Genomic DNA, 14,718 nt, shown 5'->3' on the forward strand with positions numbered 1-14,718 from the left:
GTCATCCAAGTAGGTCAGATCAAGCATACATGGAAATAATCAGGGAACCCAGATCTAGGTGCTAGCAAAGAGCAGCAAGGTTAAGTTTCTGAAAATAAAGTTTAAAGGTTAGGGAATAGCAAAGGGTCAAAGTAGCGGATTTTCAAATCTGACCTTTTTCTCTGGCAAGTGCTAGCAGCCCCAACATGCCCCTTCTTCATAAATAGAGGTAGGAAACTGTGCATTTTTTTTTTCTTTCAGGAAAACATCAAAAGACTCAAGGTTGGTTTCTCCACACACACTGAAAATAGCAGTTCTCTTTTAGCAGTGTGACTGCCAAAATCACAAACTTTCAACTTTCAAAAAGATAATTTCTGGTATACAGCATTAAGAAAAGGTTCTCATTGTGAGAACTGCCAGATTCAGAAAGGCAAATTATAGCTTCTTCAATGTCAGTGATGGTTTGAAGTTCTCCCTGCAGCACTAATCCATCCATGTACCCTGCAGAAAATGCACTGGGCTTGAGAGGAAACCAAAATCTAAAGCTGTCTCCAACATTCAAGCACAAACACAGGCTGGGCAGAGAATGGATTGAGAGCAACCTTGAGGAGAAGGACCTGGGGGTGTTGGCTGACAAGAAACTTGACCTGAGCTGACAATGTGCACTTGCAGCCCAGAGACTGTATAAGGGGCTGCATCAAAAGAAGAGTGGCCAGCAAGGTGAGGGAGGTGATTCTCTGCCTCTGCTCTGTCCTCATGAGACCCTACCTAGAGCTCTGCATTCAGCTCTGGGGCCTCCAGCACAAGAAAAACATGGAAGTATTAGAAAGATTCCAGTGGAGGGCCATGAGGATGATCAAGGAGCTGAGTAACTTTCCTATGAAAACAAGCTGAGGAATTGGGGGTTGTTCTGACTGGAGAAGAGAAGGCTCTCAGGAGACCTTATAGTGTCCTTCCAGTACCTAAAGGGGGCCTGCAGGAGAGGGACTCTTTTTCAGGAAGTGTAGCAATAGGACAAGGAGTGATGGCTTTGCACTAAAAGAGAGTAGATTTAGATTAGATATTTGGAAAAAAAAATAAAATTCTCAGAGGGTAGTGAGGCACTGGGACAGGTTGCCCAGAGAAGCTGTGGATGCCCCAAGCCTAGCAGTTTTCAAGTCCACTCTGGATGGGGCTTTGGACAACCTGGTCTAGTGGGAGGTGTCCCTGCCCATGGCAGGGGGTGTGGAATTAGATGGTCTTTAAAGTCATTTCCAACCCAAACCATTCTGTGATTCTGTGATTTTCCTCACAGGCATGATGCAAGGCTGCATCCTGCCTAGCCTACACCTCCTGCAAATGAGTCTTACAGAAAAGGCATGGATGATGCAATATCCTGGCTGGTACTGGCTCCCGGGGCTTAGTCAGTGGTACCTGAGACAGCATCTCCGATGTTGCTCTTTGCATTAAAAAATCTTGCAAATAGGGTCAGGACTGCTCACATTACAGCAGGAGAGATTACTCCAGCCACTGCTTGCCTCTGGGTAGAAGCAGTTGCTAGGGACAGGAACTCCATGCTGATGAGTTTCTCTGAAGGCTGTGGCCAGCCCTTTCCCTCCCACACTGCCCAGCACTGAAGTGAAGCCAAGCAAGCCAGGAGTAGGCTACCACCTTCATGAAGAAAAGAAGTTTGCCAAATGGGATAATCACTACAAGCTCTAATGGGAAGGCATCAAATCAGGTTGACTCACACACATCCTCAACAGATCTTCTTTGGAAACAGAAAAGACTTCTGTTGTACTCTGCTGTTAATGATAGCCCTAGTTAAGAGCATTACTCATTATCATAGTGTGTATTTCTAGTGTAACATGAATATGTGTGGAATGAATACAGCCTGAATGACAATTGCAACGTGAAGAAATATCTCTGCTTTCCATCTTCTACCTCTGTTCACCCTCTGGCACTCAAGACACAGCTCAGAGATAAAGTCTGAGAAAGCTCCTGGAAAGACTTTTATTTGGGGGAAAAAGCTGGGAAGAAACAGACATTGCAACCCTCATAACTAGAGAGATTTTCCTGGGAAGGGCTAGCTGGAGCACACTGTCTTCCATCTACAAGGCACAGGAAGGTGCCTGACAGTAGTGGCTTTCTGGAGAAAGGGGCTGTCTCAGCTCTTGAGGGCAGGGCTTCCCTGAGGTGCCCTGGGCATTGCCTGGGGAAACCAGGGGAACTGACACCCTCCTCCCAGTGCCGCAGCACCGGAACAAGGATTTGGCATTGCATCAATGGCCCTTGAGGATTTAATTCCTTGTAAATAAGAAGAAAAAGGGCTACTGTGGAGAGTACAGTGTCTACATGGACAGTACTTTCTGAACATAAGGGAACAAAAATGTCCATACAAACTTGCAAGCATCCAAACCTTGGTGATAAAATAGCATTATGGTTCAAAGTCTCACAGAAATGGATACAGCCCTGTTTTGACCTTGGCTGTGAAAAGCACTGCCAGGGGTGTTTTGTTCCTCCAACTAAATTTGACTTTAAACCATGACATGTTTGGTTTCCACTTTGAAGACACAGTAAAAGCACCTCTGAATCATTGCTCTGAGGAGTGAACTTCACACACGCCTCACACACGATTTCCGTGCCTTGCCTCTGCAGGACTGCCCAGCAGAGGGAGCCTGGTTCCCCCATGTCGCTGCCCTGCAGACACAAGGAGACTGCTCGGCTTGGGGGCTTCCTAACCACCGGCAGGAGACACAGATATTCTTCTTCATTACGAAGATGGAGAGGCAGAAATTTCCCTGAAGGGAAGAGCCACAGAAAGCTGACACACTTGCACTCAAAGCTTGCACACTTTCTGCAAGCAGAAGGAGTGTGGCCCAAACAGGAATTGGACATGAAGAGGAACATGTATCCCCACATCAGACACCAAGGGGATAAGAGCATTGAAACAGATTGATGTGAAACTCTTGCTCATGCCTTGGTGACCGTAGCTGTGCTTCTGAGCTGATCACTAGCCTCTAGCTGCCGGGGGGGGGGGACAGTGCGCTACTGCCCTGTGAAGGTGATGGAGGCCTGGCCACGCCTCCTGGAGAGGTGTCCTCATCCCTGGGACAGTTGCTGTGACACATGTGACACAAACTTCAGGTTTTACCAGAGTAATACCCATCAGTGAAGAGCATTGCCAAAGCTGTGCTGCTTGTGGGTGTTGGCTGCAAAACTGACAGACCCAAAATAATGATCAGTTGAGCCATCAGCTGGGCAGTCACATCTCTTCTCTGCTGGGCTCACCCAGGTTGGAGGAACAGGTTCACAGCTGCAATTCATCAACTTCTCATTCAGAATACTGCAAAGATAAAATTCCTTTCCCTGTCCTGCCTTCCTTTCCCCCCTTTCTCCATTCCTCATGTTGCTCAGGACACCTGTGAGGCAGAGCTGAAGGCTGATGGGTGCCCTCGTACCCATCACCTCTGGAGACAGGCTCTGGTGTGGACACTGAGGACCAATGGGGCTACATAGAACCCAGAGAAAGCAGCTGCTATGAGCAAGGGGAGAATGAATGCAGCTACCTTGGACAGAAACCCAGGGAGGCCACCCAGCCTTGCTCTCTGCTCTCTCCCTGCTTCCACAGTTGAGTTGCCTGTTTCCTCAATCACCTTTCATGCAGAAAAGCACTGCTTTGTGCCAGTGACTTGGAAAATGCTTACTGATGTCTGTGACTTGTTGCTTCGCCAGGTGCTAAGCTGAAGTCTGATGCTGAATGAAGCACAGCCTCTACAGATTCCTGTTGGTAGATGCTCAGCCATGTCTGTGTCCTTTCCCTCTGCTTGTCCCTGTGCTCACCTGTGCACATGCTGCTCTCTCATCTGCAACCAGAGATCAAGGTTTCTGCTGGAGCTTTTTTTCTGAGCCAAGCACTGATTTCCATTGCCCCCTTGCTTCCCTTTGGTCCTCTCCTCCTCGCCCCAGGGACTGTGCACCAGCGAGCCCAGAGAGCAGGCACAAGAGGCATCATTTCAGCAGCTCTGCTCCAAAAGATCTAGGAAATTCTGCCCATAAGCCCTGAACAGGGGGTTATGCATAGACATTTTTTCTAATGCTGCCCAGATCCATGCAGAAAGGATCCCCCTCTTGAAAACTGCCACAACCCTATCCACTGGTCGGCCAAGACCTGCTCAGCCTTTGACATGGACTGGATACTGTTTTGGGAGATTGGTACTAAATGGGCATTTCCCCTCAGATCATGATTGAACACATTTTTCTGAAACAGCCTTCACAGCAGTCAGTCAGTAAGCTCAGCATCAAAGTTCAGCTTCAGGAATGAGTGAGGCTGGGGCTGATCCTCCATGGCAGCCACCATGCTTCAGAGAGGACTGTCATGTCTTTGAAATTCAGAGAAGCCTATTCATGCCGTGATGGTCTTGGTGCTGGCTTAGAGAGGGTGCTGTTAGGAAATGGAGAGGTGAGCAGAGACCTGCCCTGCTCCACTCTGTTTCTTAATTTGCCACCTCTCTTTGGCAAAGCCAGAGCACAGGCTTTGCTTCACCCCTGCAGTTTGTTTCACATGTGAGTACCACACCTTGGCACCACGCTCACATTTGTTAGAAAGATCACCTTTATCTTGAAGCAATGGTTAGGGCTTTGGGAACGATTATCCTTGCTGCTCTTCATCAGTTAACAGCCTGTTTTTGTTTTTTGTTTGTTTGTTTGTTTGTTTTCTGTAGAGGAAAGAGCACCACTTGGCCTTGTTCAGAAGCCCTCCTGTACCTGCAGTATCCTCAAGTACAGGAATGAATAACTGGGCAGCAAACAGTAGCAGGTGTGACATCAAGACCTCAGCTGGTTGTGGTGCCTGAGTGCCCTTTTCTTTCAAAACTCATGTTTTACCTTCTGCAAACCAAAGCATATGGAGGATTACAGAGACACTGAGCATCCTTGGAGAGTGCCAGCTGAAGAAAAGATGTGTGAATAAATGTCTTTGTGATGTCTGTATATTAATGTCAGTGGGAAGTGTGTCTGGATGTCAGGGCATGGTGAGGAAAAATAGCGTTTAATGAGGTGTCTTGTCCTGCATGGGGTCTGATGCATCTGTTCATGCCAGAGTTACAGTAGCACTCTCTGACTGTACCAAATAGCCAAAAAGCACATTGTACCCAGGCAGCAAGTCCTGCCAGCTCTGAGATAAGAGTGGCGTTGGCTACAGACAACACCTCAGCAGATGCATGAGTCAGCAGAGTCTGTTGAAACCCAAAATATGACACCATTACTCTGAATGGGGATTTCTGTGACGCAGCTCTGTACATTTTGGCATTTTAGCTGAGTGAACAGAAACATAGATTTATGCAAAAAGTAAGTCACGTAAAAAGTCGTGTATCAGAACTGGCATGGTTCATCACAACTTTGCTGTGGCCAACATTTTTTGGCCAAACTGCAAAGCATATGTCCAGGAATAGCTCTGATATAAATGTTAACAAAAAAATGTGTGCCAGTCTGCATTTCACAGTTACAATGGACATCTTCAGACCAAGGATATTTTAGAATAGACCTTCTATTTCCCAAACTTTTTTTTTTTTTTTTTTTTTTTTTTTTTTTTTTTTTTTACATTTGGACAGAATAGCTCAAGTCACTTTTTTTTTTTTTTTTTCCTTTTTATTTATTTATTTATTTATTTTTCTGTTGTGATCTATTCTGGATCTCATAGAATCATAGAATCTTAGAATATCTCAAGTTGGAAGGGACCCATAAGGATCATCTAGTCCAACTCCTAGCACCACACTGGTCTACCCAAAAATTCAGACCATATGACTAAGTGCATATGACTAAGACCCATGGACTTGTATGGATCCAGGTGGAGCAGCAAATCCTGCAGATGTTCAGGGTCTGTTCAGAGTTTATCATTTCCACTGTCACAGTCCTCCAGCTCATGGAGCTCTGGGTCCTGAAGCCTATCAGCGGTATTGAAGACAAAGGTGAAAAAGGCATTAAACATCTCTGCTTTGCCTATGTCCTTGTTTGGAAGGCGACCATCCCAGAATAATTAGTGATTTCATTGTGTTTCACTACTGGTAGACTAAAGCAGCACTTTCAAAAGGATGAAAATAACACAGGATTATCCTGGACAAGACCCAGTTACTGGGGTATTCTGAGTTTTCTGTGGTCATGAAGATACATCCCTTTGCAGGAGCATCTTTCAGCCAAGAGAGGTGTGTCACACAAATAAATGCCTCTCATTAAAATTTCTTTTATTTTTCTCATGTTTTTTACCAGTTCTGATCTCTGGACATACATGGATATTATCACAGCAAAAAGGAGGCAAAGCAGCACTTCTGTCTGGGGAATGTGTCCAGAAAGGAGCGTTTCTGAGACTTTCCCATACTGTTCTAGCTATTCCATGTATCTAGCTATTCCACTAGATACGTGTCTCAAGGGCAAATGATGTGACCCCTCAGACTGAACTTTCCTTTGGGGTTGATACCTCCTAAGAAAATTAAGATCATTTGCAATAATAATTGCAAAACACAGGGCTGTACATCTCCTCCACAAATCCAGGAGCAGCAGCATATCTTCCTCTTTCCTGGTGATTTGGAGCTACCACTGAGAAAGGGGCACCTGCTGAGAGACATGGGCACCTTGCAGACGTGTGGGGAAAATTGCAGATCTCTTCCAATGACGTTTCTACCTCTGCTGACTAAAGCACTGTTTCAAGCTGAAGCTGAGGTTGCTGGTTTTGTATGACAATCATCTAAAGAAACCAACCTCATTGGCTTGTGGTCAGCATGGGTCTTTATTGCAATACACAGGTAAAGAATAAAGGAAGAGGCAATTTTTGACTGTCTGCTGTTAGAGTGAAGACCTTGTCAGTGACTTGGCATTGAAACATAAGTGTGTATACTCAAGTATACATAAGTGTGTATATTCAAGTCTCAGGTGTCTATAATCTACAGAGGCATTGATTTTGGTATTTCTTCCTACACAGAGACTTCAGGTGACAGCCTGGGGAGCCTGCTGTCCGGTGGAGACCTGGAGGACTTGCTGGTGAGTTGCTCCCTGGCTGCTGCCCTGCAAGCTGAGCCCTGGGGCACACCTGAGGGGCCCAGGTTTGTGACTGGGATGTGTGGGGCTTTGCTACTGGGAGAGACCATGCTGGTGGGGACAGTGAGGGTGTGGTCACAGTTCCCAGAAAGCAGCGTGTGTGAAAGCATCTCCCACTGAGCAGGCTGCATGTGTCAGGGCTGACTGTCCCCTGGGGCAGGGCTGGCCCTAGGAGTGTCCAGGGGGGTCCCTGTGCTGGGGATGTGCCCTCACCGCTCTTGCTGCACTGTGCTGGCCATGGTAGTTGTGGCTGTGGGGGCTTTGAAGCCATCGGCACCCATCCATCCCCATTAGCCATGCAAAGGCCTTAACAAAATACAGAATTGAGCCCCAAAACCTCTACTGGGGGCTCTCAGCACCCTGGCTGTGCCCATTTGGTTGCTGGTTTGGTGATGCTTCCTGGGTGTCTCACACCACCTGCTCAGTGGCATGGGGCAGGCATAGGGCTGGGCACCCCCAAGGAGCTGTGGGGGGATGCTGGTACCCCCCCCCGCCCAGGCTTAACACAGCATTTCTGCCCTTGCCCTTCTGGTGCAAGAGCCTCACCCCTGCAGGGCAGGACTGGCCACATATGTTCCTTCCTCATTTTCATCCTCTGACTTGGACACAGTGGTTTGTCCCAGCTGCATGCTGTGGATGTGCACTAGCTCCACAGGGGCTTTCGGTCAGGGTAATCACACAGCTCTAGCTTTCTGCAGCTGCAAAGCATGTGCAGAAGAGAGAAACTTCTTTTCCCGAGATTTCTCCATCCTTGTTTTCATGGAAGCAGGAAAAGCAATGCTATGATTTTCAGAATAGGAAGTTTATGTGAATGTAAAAGAATGCACAGAAAAGAATTATCCTGACACTGTCAGCTGCCAGAAAGTTTGGTTGGTTTCCTTCTGTACATGCAGTTCATGATGTCGTCCCCTATATGGGGAGACAGTATGGCACTGGAAGCAGCAGTGAGCTGCTTTTGCTTGCTGCTATTGTTGTACTTTTTTTACCTGGCCTTATCTCTGTGTATCTAAATTATATCCTCTTGCAAAAGCTTAGTTCAGACTAACATTAGACTGTTTTTAGGCTTATTAACTGATTAAGTTATTTATTCCGAATAGGTTCCTCTCACTATGGATTACCTTTCAACAACTCTTAACTCCTCTCCATTGTATGATATCTACAACTCATTTCACAGGACAACAGATGCCATGTCACCAGCACCAAATTCCTCTTCAAATTATTATGAGGACTACTACTATCCTGAAATGGCTTCCACTTGCACCACAGAACATAGTAAATACTTTACATCTATGTTTTTTCCAGTGCTGTACACTGTGTTGTTTGTGACCGGCCTTGTGGGAAATGCTTTGGTCATTTGGGTCCTAATGGCCTTCAAGAAAGTCAGGGCCATGACAGACATCTATCTGCTGAACCTTGCCATCTCTGACCTCCTCTTTGTCTTCTCTCTCCCCTTCTTGGTTCAGTACTCCCTGGTGAGCCAATGGACTTTTGGTAATGCCCTGTGTAAAATTGTCAGCTCAGCTTACTTCATTGGTTTCTACAGCAGCTCCTTCTTCATAACCATCATGAGCATTGACAGGTACTTGGCCATTGTGCGGTCTGTGTATGCTCTGCGGGTGCGCACGTCCGCCCATGGGGTCATCGCAAGCCTGGCCCTTTGGGCAGTCGCCATTTTAGCATCAGCGCCAGACCTCATTTTCTTCCAGGAAATGGATGACAGCAACAGGACTGTGTGCCTGCCTCACTATCCTGGTAGCGACAACAGCTGGAAGATTTTCAGTAATTTTGAAGTCAATGTCCTGGGGTGGCTGATCCCGGTGGGCATCCTCATTTTCTGCTATCACAACATCTTGAAAAACCTGCAACGGTGTCACACTCGCAACAAGTACAAAGCAATGAAGCTGGTTTTCATTGTCGTCACGGTGTTCTTCCTTTTCTGGACCCCCGTCAATGTCGTGCTCTTCCTGGACTCCATGAGGAGCATGCACATCATCGACAACTGCCAGGCAAGCCAAAGGCTTGACCTAGCCCTGGAGCTGGCTGAGGCGCTCTCCTTCGTCCACTGCTGCCTCAACCCCATCATCTACGCCTTTGTGGGTGAGAAGTTCAAGAAGTATCTCTGCGAGGCTTTTGGCAAATACGCACGTTTTCTCTTGACCTGCAACAACTACAGTGTGTTCCACAGGCACAAACTGGACAGGCAGTCCTCTGTGCACATGGGGTCCTCGCAGTCATCTTTTGTTGGTAGTGTCTTGTAGAGCTGCAAGACAAAAGCTCCCATACTTCATGCATGACCTGAAGTTGAGAAGTCCTCCCGGTGATTCAGTTAATAAGTCTTCTTGTTGCCTTAGTGTAGGAGGTTTAGGTGCAGTGGCCCATTACCAAAGTGTGACTAGGAAATCACGCAATCCTAGAGCAAGCTGCAGTGCACCTTGCTCCATTATATGCTGTAATACCATTCTGAGCGGATACCTGCATGGATGCAATTCTTCTGAAATACTTCTCTACCTTCTTTGTGAAAAGGAGGCCAAATTTGCCAGCAGACTCATCACTGCCCTAGTAGTACAGAAAGGTGCACCCAGTGCCTCCAGCACAGGATGCATGGTCCTCAAATATCTCTAATAAAATCATGAAATTGTGCATCAAAGTACAAGGAGGAGGCAGTCTGTCTTTGCAGACAGGGTGTCAAGGTTACACCTAAATACTTCTGATGTTAACAAAACAAAGGCGTAATACTTATTTCTGGATTGCTTATTTAATTATTCATAGCTCCTGAGTGAGCTGCTCCCCTGGGGGAGGCAGTTAGTCCTGAACTGCTCTCAGAGCTGGCTGTATCGTCTGTATGTAGGAAAGATGCCAGATGTGTCCATTAAAACAACTAACTCCCCTCCAAGGAAAGTGGTTTGCACACTAATTATGTGAATAGACAACAGTAATGGCACAGGGAATTAAAACAGAGTGGATTTTCTCTGTCAGTGGGGACTGGACTCAACACGGGAGGGGGAACATGCTTTTGGGAGGGAAACAGTCCCCACATTTAAAGAATCACTCCAGGGTCTGGCTTCTACCTGATATCTAAACAACATTCCCAGCCCAGAAAGAGTTTAGTAAACAATCAGTTAGTCAAGCAACAAAGAAATTAACTTTATGCCTGGGTTTTGTTAACATGAAGGTGGAAGAGTATCTAGGTATGACCCTGCCTCCCTATCTGCCTAAGTTCTTTGCTACCAGGACCTGCAGCTACTGGGCTGGAAGGGTTTAAAAGTCACAGCTGAGAAATGACACTGTGGGAGTCTTAAGAAAAAAACCCTGATGGAAATGAATGAGTGCCCTGGGTATGAGTGGAGAAATAGTTACTAGGAAAAAGAGACCGAAGAGTGGAAAACACCGAATGTAAGCTGAGAGATTGGTAAAGGTCATATGTAAAAACTTCCTGGAGATGTGCTGGAGGTGTCCAAGGAGGTGGTTGCTTTCAGCACAGCCCTGACCCATGAGCTGAGGGGTGGTTGTTCTGCTGAAAGCCTGCAACAGGATGGAGAGAAGACAAATAGGGAAATACACCAAGAGCCTGTAACTCAGGTGGTATCTAAACCAGATGACACAGACTGGTGTGAGTGGCCAGACACTTCAGAGTTGCCTAAAACCCAGACAGGCTTTCTGAACACTTTAAACAAGTGATGCACTAGTATGAGCTTCTTGAGACATTCCCTTCTGCTGTTTGAGCTTGGTAACTGCAAATGAATGATATATATGTGAATGGTTAACCATGCATATACATATACATGTGTACATATAAAATATAATCACATATATATGTGTATATATATATTAAATGTGTGTGTGTGTGAATATGTATGTATATACGTATATGTATATATACACGCACACAAATATTGATAGATAAATGCAATGTTCTGAAGTTTTTGGCCCTGGTCTATTTCTCCCTTCAAGGTATGACCCTATTTGGAGTTTTATAATAAAGATACTGTATGCAGTGTAATTGCACAATCCCAGAACCTGAGGAACTTCCTTGTCCTGTCACTGATTCTTTCAGCCTATGCTTTTTTCTTCTATCCCAAGCAGTTTTACACAACTGACTATCCCTCCAGCTGCCTCTTCTCTACCTCCTCTCTCTCCCTCCCTCTTCCCCCTCTCCCTGGGAAAAAGAGGCTGAGAGCAGATTATCTTATTATCTTTTTTTCTAGCAATTTAATTCACTGTAAGAGCCTACCCTTGCAGTATCCCCACACATACTGGGGTTAATTCCTGGAAAAGAACCAACAAAACACAAAAGACAATTCTGTTCAGCCACTGATCTTTTTCAGATAGGGTTTATTATTTTAATGCGTGTTAGTATTTGCAATCTGCAAGATACATTTTTTTTTTTTTTTCCAAGAACAGTCTGGTAACACTGCATGTGAAAAAAACAAATGTTCTTTCATGTGGGCCATGACACATTCCACAAATCATAAACCAAAGACTGTGAATAAAGGAAAACGTTTAACTGATTCCTTGATGTCACTCCTGCAGTGCAGCTCCTGCCATTCAGGTGCCTCACCACTCATGGTCAACCAGGCTTTTTTCTTTGTATGTGCCCAAGAACAGGATTCACAGGTATTAAGGTTAAAGACAAAGGGTGGTGGGCAGAAGGACAGCATCAACAATTTCTCACCCCTGAAACTTTGCAGCATGAGCCCCCTAGATTGCACCTTGTTGGAAGCACAGGAGATGGAAACAAGTTCTGCATCCCCACAGTGGTGTACATGTTGGTGTCTGTACAATACTGTAGGATTTCATGGCTATGGTGGTTTTACCGTGCTGGGCAGCTAAACCCCACAACCGCTCTCTCACTCCCCCTCCTTTAGATGAGGAGGGGGAGAAGTAAAGCAAAGAACAACTCACGGGTTGAGATAAGGATAATTTAATTAAAGGGAAATAATTATAATAATTAAATAAAGACTACCATGAACTAAACAATTTAACTAAGGGGAAATAAAAGGGAAAGGGGAAAAAGGGAGGAAAACAAACAAACAAAATAAATGAAAGCTATATGGAAGTGCAGAGGAAAGAAATTACTCTCTACTTCCCACAAATGAGCGATGATTGACCACGTCCTTGAAGCAAGGCCTCAACGCACGCAGCCGGTGTTTGAGAGGAGGACTGATGTCTTCTCAACAAGAGCCCACCCCTCCCCTCTTCTTCCTGTTTCCACCTTTTATTGCTGAGTGTGACACCACATGGTATGGAATATCCCTTTGATTGGTTTAGGTCAGCTGCCCTAGTGATGTTTCTCTCCTCACTTTTTTGCCCACCCCCTAGGAGGGTTAGAGAAAGGCCCAATGCTGTTCCACTGCTGCTCAGCAGTAGACACAACACTGGTGTGATAACACTGCTGTTCCAGCTACAAGTACAGAGCACGGCACTGAATGGGCTGCTGCCGGGAAAGTTAACATTCCAGCCAGACCCAGTACAATGGCTTGCTTCCTCCAGAAGTGAAGCAACAGAGGATTCTGCACTACTGACATGCAGACAAAAATCTTCCTTGCACTGCAGTGGTTACTCCCACAGCTCTTCCCCCAGTAGCTGGCACAGTCATTTAATTTCCATCACCAGTTCACTGCAGGAAAACAGGAGTACCCTCAAGACTGCAGAATAACAGGAAATGCAAAGTTATTTCATCCCTTCTCACTGCCTATGCTCCCACCCTGCCAACCCTCCAGAGCAGCTCCCCCGCATCACCTCTGTGATACCCAGAGAAGAGTGAGGTCAGAGAATGGGCATCTGCAGAGACTGCAGCATGGATTGGAAAAAAACATCCCTGCAGTCACAGGGGAGCTTCCTGGCTTGTTGAACACATGCCCTCCATTTCCACTTTTTCCCCTTCCCCTTTTGCACACTGACACAAGTAAATGCAAAAGTGATCTGAAGAAACCCTAACATTTTTTGCATTTTTCCATTTTTCTGCAAAATTAGGTCAATGCACCTTCTTTGCACTGTCATTTCAAGTTTTGCAGTCAGACTGAAATGGCCAGCAAGTTTGGTAACATGGAGCAACCCCTTACTCGTGCAAATGCAGGATGGAGAATTTCCTTTTAGAAGACTTTTCAAGAGCGGCAAGTTAACCTGTGGCCTAACGGGGATCCAAGACATTTAGATGAAGAACAACACACACACACACACACACACACATATATATATATATATATTTTTTTTTTTTTTTTTTCTGAAGGATGTGTCTCTAAGCTTTACAGAAAATCATTCCTACCTCTCCTGGACCACATCAGGCATTTTCTGAAGCTCAGCAATATTCGTGATCAGTACTTAGGCTGTACTCCCAGAGAGCATTTTCCAGTAACAGTCAAAAATACAAACTGAGGAGTTGTATTACTCCACAGAGTCCTGAAAAGGGTGTGTGGAGGTGTAGGTTAGGCAAGGTCACCAAAAAAAGATGTGCACAGCCTACAGTGAGGCTCTGCTGCAGAACAGGAGCACATCAGAAGAGGACAACAGGGTCAGGGGTGTGTGTGGTGGGGGAGTGTTCAGATTTTCTTGGTTCTGGGATGTGCTGTAATTGTGGGTTATACTCTAATGTGACAGTGAACTTTTTGATCTGTGCAGAATTCATTTGGGTTACTCTCAGTCATTTGTGTCATCCTGTGACAAAAACGTACCACAGGGACTCAAGAAATCTCTAGTTCCTGTTACTGCATTAATGGTAAAGGGAGTTAAGAATAATCTCAAGTGAGACACATGAGTGCTGAAAGAACTCAAGCATCCAAAATACCTTTGCTTCCTCCAACAACCTGTCCTCATCTGGTTGGGTGAGCTGGTTCACTTTGCTCCTCTTGGAAAGCATCCTCCCTAGCTGCGTGTGTCACAGTCTAGCATAAGTGGGCTCATTTTGCTGTATTTAAAATTTTAATTTCTGATGACAATTGAGGTGTAATGCTTGAGGACACTAGCAACTGAGTTGGGAAGATGTTACGCTGTGTGGGGGAGCTGGCAGATGACAAGTATTATAGGATCAGCTCTCACCAAAACTCTTGGTGTTTTGAAAAGGGAATGCTTCGCTGGCTCAGTGTCTCATTGCATGCATACAGCTCCTTATCCTCAGCCTTGGAAGGATGCATGCTGTGAGGAAACCTTTGGGTTTCTGCTCCTCTGCTCCCTCCCTCTGTTTGCCCCCCCATCCCCCCCCTCCCCATGGCCAGGTCTCCTCAGTTTGTTATACCCGAGACTGCATGAAGTTCAACAAGGCCAAGTGCCAGGTCCTGCACCTGGGGTACTACAACCCCAAGCAGAGCTACAGGCTGGGAGATGAGTGGTTGGAAAGCTGCCAGACAGAGAAGGACCTGGGAGTGATGGTTGATAGCTGAATATGAGCCAGCAGTGTGCTCAGGTGGCCAAGAAGGCCAACAGCATCCTGGCTTGTATAAGAAGCAGTGTGGCCAGCAGGGCTTGGGAAGGGATTGTCCCTCTGTACTCAGCTCAGGTGAGGCCGCACCTCGAGTACTGTGTTCAGTTTTGGACCCCTCGCTACAAGAAAGACATCAAGGTGCTTGAGAGAGTCCAGAGAAGGACAACAAAGCTGGTGAGGGGTCTGGAGAACAAGTCTTGTGAGGAGCGGCTGAGGGAGCTGGGCTTGTTCAGCATGGAGAAAAGGAGGCT

The 14,718-nt window shown here is 46.1% G+C and overlaps 1 protein-coding gene across 1 annotated transcript in view; it reads left to right on the plus strand.

Annotated features, from left to right (window-relative positions):
• LOC311432951 (C-C chemokine receptor type 8-like) overlaps positions 1 to 9,542 on the plus strand; it is a 122,155-nt gene extending 112,613 nt beyond the window's left edge. Inside the window, exons 8-9 of the mRNA XM_084511594.1 lie at positions 6,935 to 6,993; positions 8,148 to 9,542. Of these exons, the coding sequence (XP_084367720.1) occupies positions 8,160 to 9,308 (1,149 nt within the window). The 5' untranslated portion in view covers positions 6,935 to 6,993; positions 8,148 to 8,159 and the 3' untranslated portion in view covers positions 9,309 to 9,542. The remainder of the gene's footprint in view (positions 1 to 6,934; positions 6,994 to 8,147) is intronic.
• Positions 9,543 to 14,718: the final 5,176 nt, after the last annotated feature.

Source organism: Aythya ferina, assembly GCF_964211825.1.
Source record: "Aythya ferina genome assembly, chromosome: 2".
NCBI lineage: Eukaryota > Metazoa > Chordata > Aves > Anseriformes > Anatidae > Aythya > Aythya ferina.